This window comes from Perna viridis, chromosome 12 (assembly GCF_037379345.1).
Source record: "Perna viridis isolate PV_CMFRI_1.1 ecotype Kerala chromosome 12, ASM3737934v1, whole genome shotgun sequence".
Lineage (NCBI taxonomy): Eukaryota > Metazoa > Mollusca > Bivalvia > Mytilida > Mytilidae > Perna > Perna viridis.
Genome location: NC_142456.1, coordinates 19,849,957 through 19,870,603, shown reverse-complemented (window position 1 = coordinate 19,870,603; position 20,647 = coordinate 19,849,957). Strand labels below are relative to the sequence as shown.

The following is a 20,647-nucleotide window of genomic DNA, read 5'->3' as shown; positions in this document are numbered from 1 at the left end:
ATAGTTTATTTTTCATGTTACAGGTCTTACCAGGAAAATAGGAAAAATGAAACTAGCAAAAATTTCACGGTTTACAGTAGCTATGAATTTGTTGACTTCACAGAATCTGTTAACAATGTAATTAGGTTTTACAATAAGAAGAAACAGCAAAAAAATAATTTGTAAAAAAATTGTACATTGAACACAATAGTAAAAGAGTAATCAAGGGAACCAAGGTTATAGTGGTAATCAAAAGAATGTAATCTGAACATAAAGTAACTAAAATCATACATACAAAGTAACAAAAGTAAATGAGCAACTGGGACTCCACTAAAAACTGGGAGCACGGACCAGGTGCACCAGTAGGGTAAGCGTCCTCTGCTTTTCTAGAAACACTTTACTAAAAAAAAAATTAATGAGACGAGTCTACCTCTTTTACATTTATAAACAGAGGAGACTTGAATTGCCAATATGAGTTATTAAACATAGTAAATAAAATCTCAGAAAGCTGCCAGTAAAAGTATTCACTAAAATAAAAATGCTATTTTCAAGCACTTCCTTGAAAATATAATCCAGTATTTCCATGTCAGAAGTAATACAAGTGTATCATATAAAAGTACTAAATATCCATTAACAAGAAAATAATACTATGAAAGTACTATTGTTCATGGGATACCAATTTTTGTGGTTTTCGTGGGAAGGCCAAACCACGAAACTGCTTCCCCACGAAAAGGATATTTTAATTGATGAGTATACTGAAAACCTCAAAACCATGAATTCAACATCCTCATACTTGTGTTTCTTCCCTAATCCACGAAAATTGGTATCCATGAATTAAAGTAATTTCACAGTATACAACAAGTACTTTAAAATTATGGGTTTATGTAAAAAGTTAAAATTAAAACAAGATATATAAGGAGATTAAGCTAAAACAACTAAAATGTGCTTTCTAGGAATTTTTCGATAGGTGAAAAAAAATTAATGGATGAGACAGAAAAAAAACTATACATATGAATTATTGTTCTTCAACAGTTGCTGAAATTACTTGAAATAAAATTTTCTCTAGGGGGAGGGAGTAAAAAATAAAAAAAATACCAATAAATTTGAAAGGACTGATTTGAGACATTTTTACAGTATAGTTCAAATTTTCTGGTTATCTAAGGGGGATAACTATTGCATCTAGATTTACTTGTATCAGTAAACAAATATCACTCATACAAGTACTTCATAATAAAACAGATAGAGGTACTATGTATAAGATGCGAACATTCTGTCCAGTTTAAACCTGATGATAACATTACAATGACAACATTGTGCTGACAATACAAAATACTAGACTACAACTGTGAAACCAGTCTCAACTGAACCCTGTAAGAGGTGAAAATTCTAAATTTCGTTGAAGACAATTGAAGTCCTGTCATTTCTGTCTAAATGAATTTTGGTCTAGGGTAAACCATATACTTTGCAAAACCGGGCAAATCTCAGTCTAAAAGGGGTTCAGTGTCGTCAGGTTTCACTGTACTATAGAGAAATGACCCCCCCAGAAGTCCATTTCTATCTTAAACATGGATATTGTGCACATCTATTGTAAGCAAGAATTATAAAAGTAAAAATTTGAGAAAACTTATGTTTCCACAAATTTTGTTCTACATTTAAAACTGTTTAAGTGAAAATGGGCTAAGATCATAGTCTTCAGTGTACGATAATTTGGAGGAAATTTGTAATAAACATACAATGCTGTAAAAATTTAAGAATTACCTTTCTTTTAAGAACATTTTAAAAGAAAATTCTTTTACTGATATGACAAACATTTTAGCACTAAAACTGAAGCAGACAGATGAAAGGAATATCTTGCTTGAGTGGAGTCTATCGCTGTCACTCCCTTATTGAGCTGCCTTAATTTCAACTGGTCTGTCTTTGAATCTGAAACGTCACACTTGTATTTTAGCAAAAATTTCCTCTTTGCATTGTCTGAATTTTGACTTCAGCTTGGAAATATCTTCATTAGCCTCAATGACCTGTAAAAATATAAAATAGTACATTTTGCAGTTACATGTTGCTTCCATGCATCAAAAATGTTCAATGTGATTAAAAGAGCAGCCTGTCTATCAAACAGTGTTTGCAAAGTAATCCAGATAGTCAAAAGCAGAGAAATCACACTCAGGCAGGAGATGTTTCTAGATCTTAATTTAGCAGAATTCTGGTTACTTGATGTTTAGACCAGTAAACCACACACACAGATATAGGGTATGCAAGTCTCGTCACATGATTCCATGGTTTCATGAGAATGAATCTTTGTCTACCATTCAAATGCATTGAGATATTTGTCATAATCATCACTACTAAAACAAACTTTTAAAATTATTTTGTTCAATCTTAAATGAGGAAAAGTTGTTTTCATCAAACATCTACTTTCACCCTAGTATATACATATACAGTGCACCCAGAAAGAGAGGATTCTCTTAAAGATATTTCGGTGTCCAGTGGATCACAGAGTTTTACAGAGTCCACTCCTATAATCCTGTAAATGATTTCTCCCATCTGGGAGTATTTTACTGCCTTTATGGGAGTATTTCTGAGTCACTCCAAATATTTTATCACCTTGTGTATTGCAATGATGTTCACCTGACAGGTAAGACAGGATGTAGGTGGTACTTCAAATGATAATAGGGAAATATAAAATTCCCAGCAGGGAGTATTTTATTACCTTTTGGAGGAAGTATGCCAAGATCACTACACAATTTTTATAACATTTTTCAGAATTTCCTGGAGCCACTCTAAAAAGTGACTCCGAAATGGGAGTTTGAGAATCTATACTCTTTGGGTGTATGTGGAATGAACACAAATAATCCTATCTAAAGCATATCAGAATCATAGGCAGTAATATTGTTATAAAACTGTTTTAAAGTTTCCCAATTTGCCAAAAAAAAAAAAAACCCAAAAAAACAAAAAAGCAGTGGCCCCTAAAAGTTGGTGTGGGCTACTAAAAAAAAAAAAACCCAAAAAAACAAAAAAGCAGTGGCCCCTAAAAGTTGGTGTGGGCTACTAAAATTTAAGCTGCTAGCTACCATAGATCAAAATTATCCTGATGCAATATTTATAACCTTTCTTTTTAAAGACATGCTCCATAAAATTCATCATTTTAACTACATATTCAAGGTTGTAAGGTCATTCCAAATTTCTATTTAAAAAAAAAGAAGCATATTTCATCAATAAAAAAAAAGACAATGTAGTTTTGAAAAAGGCAAACAATATCACTGATAACTTGAAAGCTGCAGTCAAGTTCTGTTTATACTACTCGTCGACAATCTGTATTTTTCATCGTATTCTATGGTAATTATCCGTAAAATCCTGAACTTTCTGAAATTTTAACAAAGGTACTATGGGGGATATTCACAATCTACAGAGCATAATTTGCAGTCAAAATTCTTAGAAAATACGGGAAATCTGTATAAGTAAACACCTCTGTACAGTGAACTAAAGAATTTAAACTTACAACAACAGGGGCTGGTAAATCAAACTGTTTCTGATGCATTAACCAGTCTTCATGTAAAGTATGGAGGGACTCCAAATATTCCTGTAATACATAAAAGGATGCTAAATGGACAGACCAATAGATTAATTAAAATTTAATGAACTATGGCAGATATCTCATGCATTTCAGAGATTGATTGACTAAACTGAACAGACCCTACTTAGTACCAGATCTGTCCGACACACTCAGTGTTCAAGGATTTTGTTTTGCTCGGTCAACATTCCAAGGGAAAGTCATTACTAAAAATCTACTTTCCCAATCAATATAGTAACTTTCCATGATATTTTTAAGGTTAGTGCTTCTGTTTGTCTTTTGAATACAAATAAGAATCAAGTCTTTGTATAAAGAGGTGAAGTAAACAATAGTTTTGATACATAACGCAATCTTTTTGTTTCATTTAATACATGAACAAATTGAATAAACACTGAAATTTTATTTGTCTTCTGTTTCATTTCAAATCATAAATCGCATTTTCCCACAAAGTATACTTCTACTGTAAAATATGAGTCGTTTCCGGTACCATAACCTTAATATTCTGTCACTGATTACAAACTTGAAAAAATTCCCAGAAAAGCATATAAATCGAAGTATTTAAGGTAGAATATCGTTCAAGTATTTCCAAAAAGACAATTATTTGTTAAAATGCAACCTTTTTGACTGTAAAACATACATAAAAATACAAATCCAGGTTGTTGTATTACCTTTATGATTTCATATTATAATGATAATGATCACTATCATTCAGATGCTTTATTACATGTGCATAATAACGTCGATGAAAAAAGTCATGTTGTCGAATCCTCAGTAAAAACACGCAAATTTGTCAGTGAAATTTGTTAAGTAAAAATTCAGGATCAATTCATGATTAATCAGAGTCATTTTAGTCCAAAAGAAAAAAAAATGCAGGCAAATTTTACTTGTCCAGGGACAGCTAGCATCTCTTTTTACACTTTCCTGACCCTAAAAAGTACTTTCCATGGGCAACAGAAATGGTAATCTTAGAACACTGACAGTGAACCAGATTTTTATTGTACTAGCTCACAGGTCAGTGTTATGTACAAATGTACGCCATCACGCTGGGTATGCTTAGTACAATACAAATAGTGTGAACATGTATTATAGTCTGTGTCATCAACTTTGATAGTAAAAAGCAAAAATAAAATAAAGACCAACATTTTTTTCCTTGTAAGAAAATAAGAACATATTTACTAAATGGCAGCAAACACAGACTATGTAAATACTTTAATACTGCATACATGATTGACTTTTTAAGTAGCAGTCTTTGTAGGCTAAAGAGTCTGTGGCCATTAAGCATACAAAAATTTTTTAAGTAAGATGCAATTGTACATGAAGATACATTGTACGTGCGTACATTTTTTTTATTCCCCCACTCATACTACAAGTCCAAGGAACAAAATTGATAATCCATGTTGGATACTCAAGTAAATTTGTTTGCAAGAGAAATACATGTAGAAGGACCCTGATAAAAGAGGAATAAGAATTCTAATACTCAGAATGGTAGTTTCAAACTCCAGTTTGTGATTTCTTTGAGTTTTTATGTAATCCAAAGTAAATATCGTAACAGAACAAAATGTACACTTGACCTGTAACTTATGGTTAACTTACATAACAAAAATCATATCAATACCTGCAAGCGCTTAGAAAAAAGTTCGGAAAACGTTTTTTTCTGTGTTTTTTGCTAAGTTCAATGCCCATAATTTCAGTAAAAATCATTAGAGCGGAACAAAAAGTAAACTTGACCTGCAACTTATATACCAGATCATGTCAATATCTACGAGCGTTTAGAAAAAAAAGTCTGGAAAACTGAAGATGGACTGATGGATGTTTCAAGAACATTATACCCTTCCCAACTTTGTTGCGCGAGGTATAAAAACACACTTACAATGGGGACATCTTTCTCTTCAAATCTATTTCTTTTCCTGATTCTACCCTGACATGTTTCTGGATCTGCTCTGAGGTAGACTGTAAACAAAGAGAAAAGAAGAGGTTGCACATTTTGTTTTGCTAATGATAAACCCATATGTTATCAGAACAGGGCAACTTCTTTGATAATTCTAACAATATTGGTGTATGCCATTTCAAAAGAAAGCAGTTTAAGACTAACCGTTTTTAATTTTTGAAGACGATATATATGAACTTAAGTGTCATTTTAACAAGGGTATTATAGAAAGATAATCCACTGAGCATAATTTGCAGCCAAAAATTGTAATGGTAACACCATTGCGAAAAGCATGAAAATTAAGATTGGGGTCTGGAAACCCTAAAACCAATTTCCTATAAAAACACTGAATGAATTCTTACAGATCTAATCTCTTATAACTGAACAAATTCCAAAACACTTACCAATAAGATCAATATTGGTATCTTCATGATTAAGTATCCATTTATAAGACTCTGCTAAGATACAGTAATCCACATCAGGCATCAGGTTTCTGCAAAACATGATATAAATTTGTTTAAGCCTAGAAATAACCAGGTTGCCCTGCACAATGAGTAATAAAGTGTCACATCATTTATTTTGAAGCCTTTTAAAGCTTGCTTCATGGCATTGGTTTTCTGGAACCTTCTTTAAAAACATGAATAGTGTAAGAAATGAAAGTTTTACTGTTATATTGAGTAAGTCTGACAAAAAAATGTTGATGACATTATTGTAACAATATAAAATAACTGACAATTTGTTTTTATATCCAATCAGAAAATGTGTCATTCTGTCATATTTTCATTATCTACAGTTGAACAGTGCAAGTTTTCATCTACTAAGTACCAGCTAAGGCATGAAATGACTATATTTTTCACAAAACAAATTGATTAATTATTAAGCAACTTGTCACTGTGATTTAAATATGGTCACAGTCTATATTAAACAAATTATTTTTGGTGACTGTCTTCCAGGGTATAACTTAAAAACGTTTTATGAACCATGCCCTATCTGGCAAACTGATGAAAATTCTACTTGGCCATATTGAAATCTAGGTTGTCCTTTAGTAAATGCATGTTAAGAATGAAAATAATTTGGTTGTCCTCTGGTAAGTATGATACAACCTGTTCATGGCCATAGGACAACCTTAAATGCCATTTCCTGTCTTCATTGAAAATATCCCATTTTTTTTTTAAATAAAGCAAAATTTTCTTAAAAATTAGGGTTGGGGCTCCTATGAAAAAAGAAACAAAATCACCGAATAATTTCAATTACAAAAAAATAATTGACATCTATCATAGAACATTTTAGCATGTATACAAAGTACATGTCAATGCTCGGCTTTAGCCACTAGCCTGAAGCTAGTCAAAATTGATTTGGGCTACGGAAATGATGTGCACTTTCCATGTTTTGGGCTAGTTGAATCCTATACAGTCTTCTACTATTTGGACTGGTCATTGAGAATATAGAAGGAAAAAACTGGACACTTACTGTCTTCTGAGGTTTTCTACAAAACAGTATCTGGCACTATAAATACTTCTCTCCATCAATTTCACTGGCTTATTCTGCAAAAAAAAAAAAAAAAAAAATAAATAAATAAAATGCAAAAGGACATATACAGCTAATATGACACAACAGTGCCCTAGTGTTCCTTGCCATGCTCATTGAAAATAATTTAGAAATTTGCCAGCATCATGTGTCAAACTTGTCAGAGGTATCAGTGGTTGCAACCTCCAGCATAAGTTTTATTCAAAATCCATAAATATAAGCGTGAGAGAACTTGCAATGTTGTATGAATGTAATTAAGCAATACAACAATATAAGTTCAAAGGGCAAAAATTCTTACAAAAATGACCTGACAGCATCTTATTTAAAAACTTTAACAAGCAACCTTTCACATGAATTCTAAAGACCTGTAGCATGTTTGATTAAAAATGTGTAATTCTATGTCAGGAAACTTCCGTTATATTTAAGTATTATGTTCCAGAGATACAATAGACAGCTGACCTTTGACCGTTCTCGGTGACCTGCAGACATGGTTAACTGGACATATGACTGGAAAGCTAGACTCCATCTACTGGCATCTGTATACATCATTTCCTGAAATGTGGGAATTAAGTTGTTGGTATTTATACTTAATTTATTTTTTATTCACATTGGTACAACAATAATGGAGTAACTGACAAATTCATTAAAATTGTCACATACAGAGAAATCTTTCTTAACTGAAACTCACTTGAGACTGAAGATATAGGGATAAGTAAGTCTCGTCACGTGACTACGTGGTTTCGTAAGAATGGGTCCTAGTCTAGCATTCAAATGTATGGAGATTGGTCATTAACATAGCATTGAGTTCCATATTAAAAGCAAAGTATCTTTTTGGGTAAAAATACGGATTAAAAATGACAAATATCTAGTTCCAAGGGGAACAGCATAAAATAGAAGATTTTGCATTGTGAAGCAGCATTTGGATTTCCTGGAAGTACACAATAAAATGCAGATCTGTCTTCTGATTTCAATACGTTCTACACAGGAAATTCCGGACGGGAAACTGAAACTAGAATGACATTTACAAATTCTATTATTTCACGTAGGTAGAAAGTGTTTGGTTTAATGTACCAGCCCATATAAAATTCAGGCACTACCAATGATAAAGTGAGTCATTGTGTAGAAAAAATCCACTAAACAAACGATGCTCTTTCAATCTACATACATGTATACTATATCTTCACATAACGATAATTATTTCTGTATTCATATCTGCACTTTTGAGAAAATCATACATTTACATGTGTATCTTCTACTAAAATCAACTTAATCAAACATAATAAAGAACAATAACTCTTGCAAAGTGCTGATTTCATGTACAATCATATAATTTTTATCTCAAAAGCTCAACAACCAATTGAAAAACTAAAGCTTGTCACATGATCAGTAATTGTTTCTGAACAAGAAATAAAACTGAATTGGCTGGTTTTTTGACATGCATGAATCACTTCCTGTCTGATTTTTATAAAGACTGCTACTTGATAGGTTCAAAACGTATTTTAACTTATATGAAGGATTACAGAAGAAATCTTGTTTGCACAGGTTTCTCTGAACTGTACATGTAAGAAGTCAATCCTTATAATGTACAGAAGGCTCAGAAACAAAGCAATCTTTTTTATGGATAGGTAAAACCTTGTCTTGTTTATAAAAGAGTAATCAAGGGTACCAAGGTTATAGCGGTAATCAAAAGAATGTAATCCAGGGACAAAGACCGACATGGAAAACAGACATACACAACAAAGAACATAAAGTAACTAAAATCATACATACAAAGTAACAAAAGCAAATGAGCAACTCGGACTCCACTAAAATCTGGGAGCATGGACCAGGTGCACTGGTAGGATAAGCGTCCTCTGCTTTTCCAGAAATAATTGAACACAATCACCAATGCTTACTAGGTTTTCCTCATTTTTTCAGTTGACAAAATGATTAATTGACGACAGGTTCAGATTATATACAACACTGTACCATACTCAGACTTGCATACCCCTCTTTGTTAGTAATAATAAGGCACCAGGTTCAGGCATAAAATGCAATTTTCAGTACAGAAACCAATATATATATACAGCATAAATGACAATGGCACATGATAGAACAACATGATGTTGACATTTTAATCATATTTTGGTCATTTATTTTTTTTATACCTGGATTAGTTTTCATGTAATCATAACCTCATACTTCTATCATAACTACACAACTGTCAACACAAATTTCAATTTCTCCACTCTCCACAGTGGAGATATTTTGAGTGGAGTCACAGTGTCTCCACTCTCCACAGTGGAGTCATCATTTCCAAAATTGTCTGTAATTAACTTCTCCTGTCTTTATGCCAAGATATATTTTAGGGTTCTAGTAGTTTAATAACATTTCTGTAAAGGGTAGAACAAAATATTGAAATCTATTGAAATTTGGCAATTTTATCCTGGTTTTGACTTTGGTGGAGTCACAGTGGAGGACATGAGTGACTCCACTGTGAAGAATGGAGAAATTAAAATTTTGGTTGATAGTAGTGTATATTAAGCAGATATTTCGGAGTCTGGAAACATTTATGGGAAACACTTACTGGCATGATTAACAACACTCACAGTTAAATGTTTTCAATGATAAATTCAGTAATGAGGAATTTCATTTTGTGGGGAAAAGAAAGTTGACATCTTATGAGAGGAAACTTGAAGTGATGCCATCTCAAGATGTTTTTTTGGTGGAAATATGCTTCTGACAATAGTATTAGCCACATGACTTATTATAAAATGCTGCATGCATATGCTGCAAAGATGTGAAATGGATACCTTTATTTGACAATGGCAGACCCAACTCTTCCTTAAACTATTGCTACCATTGGGCAGCCTTTTTTTTAACTTGCTGCTCAGAACCCTCGTCTAAATTACGTTTTGACATGCTTCCTTAATATACTGGAAATGGCAGAATTATGTATAATATACGAAACATGACTGGCTGGATGCAAAATAATCCAGAAATACCGTACTGAATTTTGCAAAAGGAAATTGGCAACAACCATAATGGTGCAAGATTGCCCTAAAAATTGTGAGTCTACGCCAAAATCGTAAGGGTAGGCAAGTCTGCATACTGTTAGCATTTCAGATATCTACAGACTACATGTAAAAAATGTAGATTATTTCCGAAATACATATAATTTACATAGACTTGTAACAATCTTTCAGATTGCTTGGTTCCCTTTGAGCAAACCAGGTTACTTTGTATAACCGGAGTTGGTGCTATGACATCACTGACGTCAATCGGTCTACACTCCTGATATCAAATAATCCCTAACGAAAATAACCTTTTGATTATGTATCATTTATATATTAGGACTGTCATCCATTAAAAATCAAATTTAAAATGTTTGAACAGGTTATACCAAATAACCTGGTTTTGTGGCTGTTTACCCTTATAAACTGTTTATAAAGAAGAGTAAACTGGCCAAAACCAGGTTATCTAATATAACATCTTAAAAAATTAGACACATTCATTAAGTAATTAATATGCCACAGTTACCAAAGTATTGAATCCATTCACATCCTTCCATTTCTGTACAGGTTCTGGAATGATCTGTAAATAATAATAAAAAAAGTGTTATGGGGTAATATCCTTAAAAATAGGGTCTATACATGTAGATAAGCATAAAAAAAAACAAAAAAAAACAACACTCCTATAAGGCTATATATAATAGTTTTGTTTTAAATATTGTTGTTGGTATTTCCCAAAAAAAACTTGCCTTAGATCTAACTAGAAACGTAGATCAATGACTAAATATGCACATCTACATTTACTTATAAACCACTCTTAATATACACTGTATTAAATCATTCTTAACTCTTACATCAACTTCTGAAAAATCTCTGAAATACTCCAAAAATGTGCTCTTTCCACTTCCAATGTTTCCTTCCACAACAACCTACAAAATCATAGGTAATTATAACATTGAAAAAAAAAAAACAAAACAAGAAAACTTGCAATTTTCTTTGTAGTGCTAAACAGAAGTTTTGATGTCAGTTATCAAAGCTGATGTTAAGTGTTATTTTCTTGAAATAGATTTTATCACTAAAGAAATATTGTTTTTGGTTTTACCATTCAAACTCTAATGTGCTTCAATATCAAAGACATTTATAGGATTACAAATCTCATACAATTATTTCTCATTTTTACTTTAGAGATAGCAGTGAAAACAAAATTCCCTCAGATGGACAGACAAGTCTAATAAATTGCGGCTGGTCTGGTGAAATACATGTATACTTGATTTTGGAACTTCACACAGGAAACCTTTGGGCATTACTGGTCAGAGTAGATCTCGCCATTTTCAAGACCGTAGCAATTCTTGCCAATCTGCTTAATAATTTTTTTATTTCTAAATGAAAATGTTGTATGAAAGCTCATTTTTGAGGGTGAAATATCAGCAATCTGTTTTAGACGTTTCTCCTGAAATTTGGGGCACAAACCTTTCACAAGAGTGGACAAAAAGTTGATTGGCAGAGAATTTTTTTTTCAAATTGGTATTCAGGATTTATTGCAAGTGTTGATGTTAATGGGCCGTTTAATAACACTAAGTAAAATCATTTAACTCTAATGAGCCAATTTCAGCTTCAACGGGCATATGGCACATGCCTTTTCCTATCACTGAGTCACTTACTGTAAAACTTCTGCTATGGTCTGGTTGTTTCCTGGTATTTTCTAAATAAAAGAAATTACCAAATATAATAAATAATTTTTATTTTGAGTTGGTATGAAATTCATAATAATAAACATAAGCTCTATATAATATAACAACAAAGCATGCAAACAAGTAATGGACAAAACAAAAGATACATGATACGTCTTTATGGGGGGATGGGGGTGGGGGGATGATGGTATAATTTAACTGGTAAAAGGGTACAGGTGTGCGGCCCAAAAATTTTTACCCACCCCATTCATATATTCTGACAATAAAAAACAGACACTCATTCATATATATGTAATGCATGGTGTTTAACAGTATCTACACACGTACCTATCACAGCAGGATGCTGATCACAGAACATTTGACATTGTATCTAAAGACATTATCATGTCTGAGCTAATTGGATCCCTTCCTGCTTATCAGTAAAGTGTTAATCTTTATTTACTTTGAAGACTTTAAGGATGATTCAATTATGTCAAATCACGTGTAAATATATAGGCTATAATTTGTGAATTTAACCCCTATCACATATACTGCAACTAAATTCCTATCCTTTTCATATATTACTATTCATAAAAAGTAGACCCCCCCTGTGACATAGGTGCATATGATAAGGGCTGGCTAACAAAGCAAAATAAAAGCAGATGAATAAATAGAACTATAGTCGGCGTCACATAAATAACATACTGTTAAAATTTGAATAAAAATATTTTCTACGACTTTATTGACACCTACCGTCGTTTAAATTGTCTTAAATGACTTGCTCATTCGTTTAGCCAAACGGCTTTTCCCTAAACATTGAATCGTTAAATTCCGGTCAGATTTTAATTCTAGGTGCCAATATTTACATTGTAAAAAGTCGGCCATGTTTACAGTGATCGGGTTGCTAGGAGATGTTGTTTACGTTTAAATGGTTTGTCCAAAAACCGAAGAACCCAGAATGCACTTCGACGTTATTTCGGATATCTCGGATTTATTTTACGCGAACAACGTACAATACCGAGAAGTTGATCAAGCAGACGATTGTCACCGGAGTTCGACGGGAACTTACGGACTTCGTTTGTAAACAAATCGTCCCGTAAAAACCAACATGGCGGATATTAGTATGGGATTTTCCCGTAAGGATTTGTTACGCATGATTTAAGCTAATAAGGGACTTGTTTTTGAGAAGCTGTTTGGCTAAACGAATGAGCAAGTCATTTAAGACAATTTAAACGACGGTTGGTGTCAATAAAGTCGTAGAAAATATTTTTATTCAAATTTTAACAGTATGTTATTTATGTGACGCCGAGTATAGAACTAAAAGCAACTAAAACTAGGATGATAAAATGCAGTACAAAAGTGTTGAAACAATAAGATGTACTATCTTTACTAAACATTTCTTCTACAACAAGCATTTATTTTAATTGCAAACTTACCACAGACTTTGCCTTAGCAAACGCCATTATTACATGTATCTGGATTACCTCACTTACATTGTTAACATGCATGTAGAAAAAAACTGCCATGCCATTATCGAAACCACATGTACGGATACAATGCCAATGCGTTTTCACTATAATATTAGTGAAAACGCATTGGCATTGTATCCGTACATGTGATTTCGATAATGGCATGGCTGTTTTTTCTACATGCATGTTAACAATGTAAGTGAGGTAAATATTAAATATACATGTATAGTATAAATATATAAAAAAAACTGAAGGAATAATGATTTCGATAACTTAATTGTTTCGCTTATGTTAAAAGAATGAAATTTAAATTACCAAAATTTATATGCTGCAATCCGATCATCTCGACAGCAGCCAGGAAATTTCAGAGATCGTGCAGCACACAGCTCGATCTTTTCTTCTCTGGTTTCCTTTGTTTACATTAAATTTGGCGCACTTTCTTCTAAACCAATCAAATGAAAGATAGACATTTATTATTCAATTTTTATTTAATGCTCCAGTCTATTCAATCAAGTAATAAAGTTCTTATATAACATTTAAAGGTATTATAATTTGAGAATACTTCCGGTATTTATTTTGCGATAGTAAGTTTTTGATTAAAAAAAATTCGGCTAGTAAATTGACCAATGACATCCAAAGGCGCGCGCTTTTTCTCAAAACGGTAGTACTAATCGTAGACCAGAGATGACCTTGGAAGACCTGTGACCTTAGGGGACTGGAAGCAGATTTGGGGAGGGCGTGTCTGGTTTTCATAGTTTTTGCTTATATCACAGATTTGATTAATAGTAAGCGATATAAGTACTTTTGAAAGCAAACGATTTTTAAGACAATAGACAATAGACAATTGTATTTGCCCAAACACGTAAATTTACAGTAAATGGTTATGGCATGAACAAAAACAGAACAATGTAATATACATTACATATAAACTAAATTTATGACCACGGTGCGACAGTGGTGTAAATCTGATCAAAACAGATTAATCTATAGTTTTAACGTTATATATTAATAAAATTTCTGTGAAATTAAGTTGACCTTCGATTCCAACATTCACTCATGAATTTGATAGTTATTTTTAGTATTTATATAGAGCTAATGTTTAATATGTATGCTATGTCTCTTGGTGTGAGGTGAGGTTTTGATGAAAAAAATAAATTATGGTTGTCCAATTTCATTCTGTATTGATTTCTTTGCGGTGCGTAGTGGGTGCATACCAAGAAGAAATGATAATCATCCTCTATGTTCCCACTATCACATGATTTGCAAATACATTTTTTCTCTCTATGTTTTTGTACCGACCCCTTTCTATTTCTGGTGCATGTGTACTCAAATTTACTGACGATAGATCTTTCTGTTTTAGATTTACATAAATCAATATATGGGGGTCTTTTAAACGGTATAAGTATTTTACGGAAAAATGACAGTTTTTTCACTCATAGCTATTGAGCCTACTAAATTTTGCTTAAACTGATCGTGTAGTCTTTGTTCGATTCTTTTGATATAAAATTGAAGGTTATTAAGTTGTAAGTTAAGATGACAGGACCGTAATTTATTTAGTATATTTTTTACATGGGGCATCCACAATTATAAAGTTGTTCTTTCTAACTTCTCTGAACATTTCGTAGACTAGTGTTCAGGGGAGTTAAGGATATGGTTTAAAAATTTAATCGTATTCAATTGAACTTTTAGATGTAGAGGTGTTCTGTTCAGTTCTGCTAAGCATGTAATGTTTGTAGCTTTACTATTTACTCCAAGGATTTCTTTTATGAATTTCAAATGTAAGTGTTCATATGGGTCAGAGTCATTGAAAGTTTTTTTCCAGCTCCCCAGACCTCACTTCCATAAAGAATAACAGGTATTACCAAAGTGTCAAATAACTTTTCAAGTAAATTACAAGGAACATCTATAGATATGACTTTTTTAATTTTAAACCAGGCCTTCCTTCCCTTCTCCATTAGGTTATTTTTTGATAGTTTCAAATTACCATTGTAGTTAAATAGAGTAATCAAGGGAACCAAGGTTATAGCGGTAATCAAAAGAATTTAATCCAGGGACAAAGACCAGACATGAAAAACAGACATACACAACAAAGAACATAAAGTAACTAAGATCATACATACAAAGTAACAAAAGTAAATGAGCAACTCGGACTCCACTAACAACTAGGAGCATGGACCAGGTGCACCGGTAGGGTAAGCGTCCTTTGCTTTTCTAGAAACACCCGCCGAGTTGCTCATAAAAAGTCAAGTCCTGGGTAGACAAACGAGGAAAGGAAAACTATGACCCGTTGAATAAATCAGTTTTCATGGTGATGAAGGATACACCATAACAATCCACGAGTTCATGATGACGACCATAAAACTTCTGTAGTGATGACTTCAATCTTGTAGCAACATAACCCTGTTCCAGAAGCCTATTTGTTAGATGCCCAGGTAGCTGTTAGATTTTACTGTTTCTAGCATATTTTTGTCAATACTGAAGTGGTTGAGAATACTTTTACCATTTGAATTGAATATTATTATTTTGGATTATTTTGGTGTTTATTTCGAGTTTCCATGATATGCAAAAATCATTAAGAATGTTAAATGCATTTTACAGGCCTTAAGTGTGAAAATAACAGGCTGAGATTTAGTCCTGAGTACTGACGGTAACTTTAAGTCGGTTATAATATGATTAAATCAGGGGGATTCAGGCGGGGGCGTGGCCGTCGTGCACCCTCCCTAAAATTTGCAAAGCATGAGTTGTCCTCAGCCAAATAAAGTATCTGAAGAAACGATGAAAATTAATGTCGCATTCCATCCGTTTTAACATACAAAATATAAAACAGTATCATTCAACGTGCTTACTAATCATCTGACATATGGTTTACTTAAAATTTTCAAAAATTTAACCTCAAAAATTTTAACTGTGCGCCCCCTAATCTAAAATCCTGGATCCGCCCCTAGATTAAATTACGGATATACAAGACATCATCATCATTATTTTTTTAAGGAGAAGACCATGTTATTGTGTCATAAGTCATAAATTAAATATTGAAAATAATCTGTTAAATATTCATGAAAATTAAATTGAAACAAAATGATTTCTTTTCCTTAATTAATCAATCGAGATTTATAATTAGTATATAGGGAATTTGAAATTTCCGAGCCTATGGGCGCCACCATAATCGGTTGAACTGTGACGTCACGAAGTCGGTTTGTAAAGTGAAAGTCAATAGGTAATTGATTACGACGTCCGAAGAAATCGCAGATTTTGGACTTTTCCCCTATAATTTCAACCCAAAATAAATAGAAGAAGAGATTGAGACACAACATGAAAGCAAATGTCAGACATCATTGACGAACAACGGCCGAACGGGTTTTGCAGCCAGATGACTAGTATTTGTAAGGAAAATCTTATGGCTACATCCGAAGAACGTTCGTGTTGCTGGTAAAAAAAAAACAAATTTTCAGAACATTTCTCTTATCATTCGTGCAATCGTAAGCTTGACAAGTCATCGTGTTTTGGTGATTAGATAAACAGGATCGTAGAAATATTTACGGAATATTCTTTGTTTACATTTGCAGTACTTGTATCAGTACCAAACCGACTTAGTGACGTCACGAGCCAATCGGAAGCTATCGGTAAAAAATCAATAAAATCTGGATAAGATCTTCCTTCAGATAGGAGAGTTCTACTTATACTTCAAATATTTCGAACTTTGCAGCCTTGAGCATTTTATAAAAGCGCATTTTGCATTAAAGGTTATTTATGTTTGTTTACGTGATAAGAGCCCAACTTAATGCACAGGTGGTCTTTCCCTATAAGTTTTAGATAATGCAAAAGTATATGTGGTTGTGTATGATAAAGACATTTTAAGGGGACAACAAAAATAGGAGGAGCAATCAAGGGGACCAAAGTCAAGCGGAAATCAAAAGAAAGCAATCTAGGGACAAAGACCAAACATTGAAAACAGACGTACACAACAAATAACATTAAATATCTAAAATAATACATACATGCACAAAGTAACAAAAGCAAATGAACAACTCGGATTCCACTAAAAACTGGGAGCATGGACCAGGCGCACCGGTAGGGTAAGCGTCCTCTGCTTTTCTAGAAACATCCGCCGAAATGCTAATAAAAAGTCAAGTCCGGGGTAGACAAAAGAGGAAAGGAAAACTATGACACGATGAACAAACCAGTTTTCATGGTGCACATGGATATATCGTCACGATCCACGAGTTCATGATGGCAACCATAAAACTTCTGTAGTGATGACTTCAATCTTGTAGCAACTTAGCCCTGTCTCAGAAGCCCAACTGTAAGAAGTCTAGCGCGATACAAGAAGTCTGCGTATGACAGTTTTTATTATTATCAAGCTACTGATAACTCATTCAAAATCAACATTAAGAAGTACCTCAAGACTTCTGAACAGAGTATCATAAAAGATAAAAATATTGCTGCTAACACTTTTTTTAATGTTCTATGTTGTATTATCTAAAAGTGCTTTGATATTGTCAAATCAACTTTTGTTTGTGTGTTTTTTTGTGTTTTTGTTTTTTTTGGTAGTTATAGTTTTTTGTGTGAGGGCCTCAGGGAAGATTAGCTTGTAAACTGTGTAATCCTCTTGAAATAAAGATTTTATTATTATTATTATTATTATTATTATTATTATTATTATTATTTTTATTGAAAAAAATGGAAATAAGTTTTTTTTCAAACTCTTAGCCATATGCTATACGATAAGGACGTGGCTGTTGAACTTGGTCCCTTTTTAATTTTCAAATTATTCAAATACAGTGAATTATCTTATGTTATTACAGTATTTTCTATAAATGTACACGTATTTATGTCTATTTTTTGTAGAGTTCTTGGCCGTGTTGTATATATTTACGTGGTTCTAGATTGGAGTCCATTTTTTTCATAATTACTATCAAATTAGTCAAATATGATTTTAAATGCTTTGGGGATATATCCCACAAGTAGACGTTAAGTTTTTTCTGATTAATGTTTGCTTTTATTGACATTTAGTATAAGTGGATTGGTTGAGAAGTAGTGAGTGAAGGAAGAAGATAAGTAGCAGTCTTTGTAAGAATCATGCAAATCTGTAATATGTGATACACCCCCCAAACAAATTTTTGTTAATAAGTTTCTTTATAGGTATATATGATTAAATGTATAATTATAATTCATGCCAATCTGTCTGCTCTTTGGAGTTAATTCACATAAACAATCCAATGGTTTCTATTGTTTTTCAGTGTCATTTATAGAGTTATCTCCTTATTTTTTAAATTCTAAAGAACATTCCATATAGTTTTTTTTTATCTCTCACGAACAAGGGTCCTATGAAGAACCACATGTAATTTTATGTCTACTTAAGCATTCTAAACATATCAAGAATATAAATGTGAATGCTTTCCAAACCATGTTCAAGGATAACATTTTGCATAATTCTTACCGGGAGTGCTGCTTAAAATCGTTTGAAAAATTGTATCACGAGGAATTTAAACAGTTACTAGTGATAGATGTGTAAGATATTAATAAGGTATTACCTATTAAATGATATCAAAATGGCACTTACAGTCAGTTCGACTGACTAGCAAATAGATAATTCTTGAACTTTGTAGAGTCAATTGACTACATATACAAACCAAATACACTGAAAAGGGCAAAATCTACTAGGCTAGATTGTACTTGAAAAAGTATACAGCTTAAGACCATGTTAAAACAATGGTGTCTCTTCGAGTTTATAATGAATAGAATGAATATATAGCAATACAAAATACACTGATTGGCTATATAGTGACTGTATAATTTAAATTGATACATGTAACTGCAGGGCCTTAATAAACAGCCCTCAACCCGCATTAAACAGATCTAATTTTTAACAGTATTACATGATAAATACAGATAAATATATAAAGAACTGAATGGGATTGGAAAACAAGCGTCGAACACTTTTACAAATTCCTCTCCCAGAAAAAGAAAACACAATTATAAATGGTAATTAACAGCTATAAATGAAACAATTACAAAGTGTATAAATCGAAGATGACCAAACAATATTACAGAAATATCAAATATTGACACCAAATGTTACAATATAACATAAAGTCAATGAAGCCACACAATATTATTTAATTATTGAAATATTAATTCAATATGCAGATTTGATTATCAAGTAAACCGTCTCGTATTCAATATAAAATTTTGTATCACAGAAAAGTTTATAAGTGTAGTGTCTCCAAACAGTATCTTATCAATATAGTTGAGCAAACATATTGCGTCTGTGTTCTACAAACCGAGCATATACTAAAAATAAGTGTTCAGAATTTTCAACTTGACCATGCACAAAGACAAAAAGGATTTTTAACTAGATTTTTCATAAACAAGTATGCATTTAGTCCAGTAGTCCGGGTCCTAATTCTATTATGACAGATCTGGATCATCCTTTTACTGGTATTGAAATATTTTGTAACAGAATGCGTCTTTCTCAAATGATTATTAAAACAAGATAAAGAGGAATTTCTAGTATCAAACGGTAGATTATTTCATAATCTAGTGGGCAACGGAAGAAAACTGTTATGACAAAAGCTAGTTCTTGACGGCACGTTTATAAAATTTCTGGCATCACGCGTATGATATGCAAGAATATTACCATATGAAGCAGGAACTAAATTAGAGAGGTATGCTGGGGCATTATTGTTCACCATCTGATAAAATAGAATAAGCTTATGATTTGTCCGTCTGCATGTCTCATAACGTCTCCCATCTCGTCTCCTCTAAAAGAACATTCAGACTGGTCAACTTTGAGGCACCAGTAACAATACGTGCCGCCTCGTAGTTAATGTGTTCTAATCGATCCTTTATATACTCGGTGCAGTTATCACATATGACGTCAGCATATTCGAACTTGAGACGAATAAATGTAAAATACATGATCTCAAGGGATTTTCTGTCTACCATATACTTTACACAACCTAGAAGATTTAGGGGGACAGATGCTTTCCTAATAATCTCAATAATATGATTGTTCTACCTACCGTCACTGGAAAATAGAAGACTTAGATGCTTATGTTACTGGACAGTTTCAATGACGTTACCATCCATAAGTAATCGAGGGAGATTATCGGGGTAAATTTTTCTAGATATTATCATAGATTCAGTTTTCTTCGGGTTAAATGTTACCAGCCATCGTGCAGCCCATCGACTAATTATTTGCATGTCAGAATTTAAGGCGATTGATGCCAGATAGGGCTGTCAAGAATCGCATAGATGCTAGTATCATCAGCAAAAAAGTTTTATTTTACAGCCAACTTAAAACTGAGGATAACATAAAACCCAGAATAGAACCTTGTGGAACACCAGCATTTATAGATACCCATGAAGATTCTTGTCCATTCAGAACCACCTTTTGCTTTCGACCATCCAAATAACTACATAACCATGATAGCATGCCACATGTGATACCCATTTTTTGTAATTTTTGGACTGAGGGAAAAAACTGATTGAAAGCTTCCACTTGTTCTTGATCA

General features: G+C 32.8%; 1 protein-coding gene across 1 annotated transcript; it reads right to left on the bottom strand.

Annotated features, from left to right (window-relative positions):
• Nucleotides 1-1,046: 1,046 nt before the first annotated feature.
• On the bottom strand, nucleotides 1,047-13,581 carry LOC148601603 (thymidine kinase 2, mitochondrial-like). The gene is made up of 10 exons (XM_088554739.1): nucleotides 13,446-13,581; nucleotides 11,653-11,693; nucleotides 10,846-10,920; nucleotides 10,521-10,574; nucleotides 7,461-7,553; nucleotides 6,945-7,018; nucleotides 5,879-5,967; nucleotides 5,418-5,497; nucleotides 3,476-3,556; nucleotides 1,047-1,997 (listed from the first exon to the last, which is right to left on the bottom strand). The coding sequence occupies exons 1-10, from the start codon at nucleotides 13,471-13,473 to the stop codon at nucleotides 1,911-1,913; spliced, it is 702 nt and encodes a 233-aa protein (XP_088410865.1). The 5' UTR covers nucleotides 13,474-13,581; the 3' UTR covers nucleotides 1,047-1,910.
• Nucleotides 13,582-20,647: the final 7,066 nt, after the last annotated feature.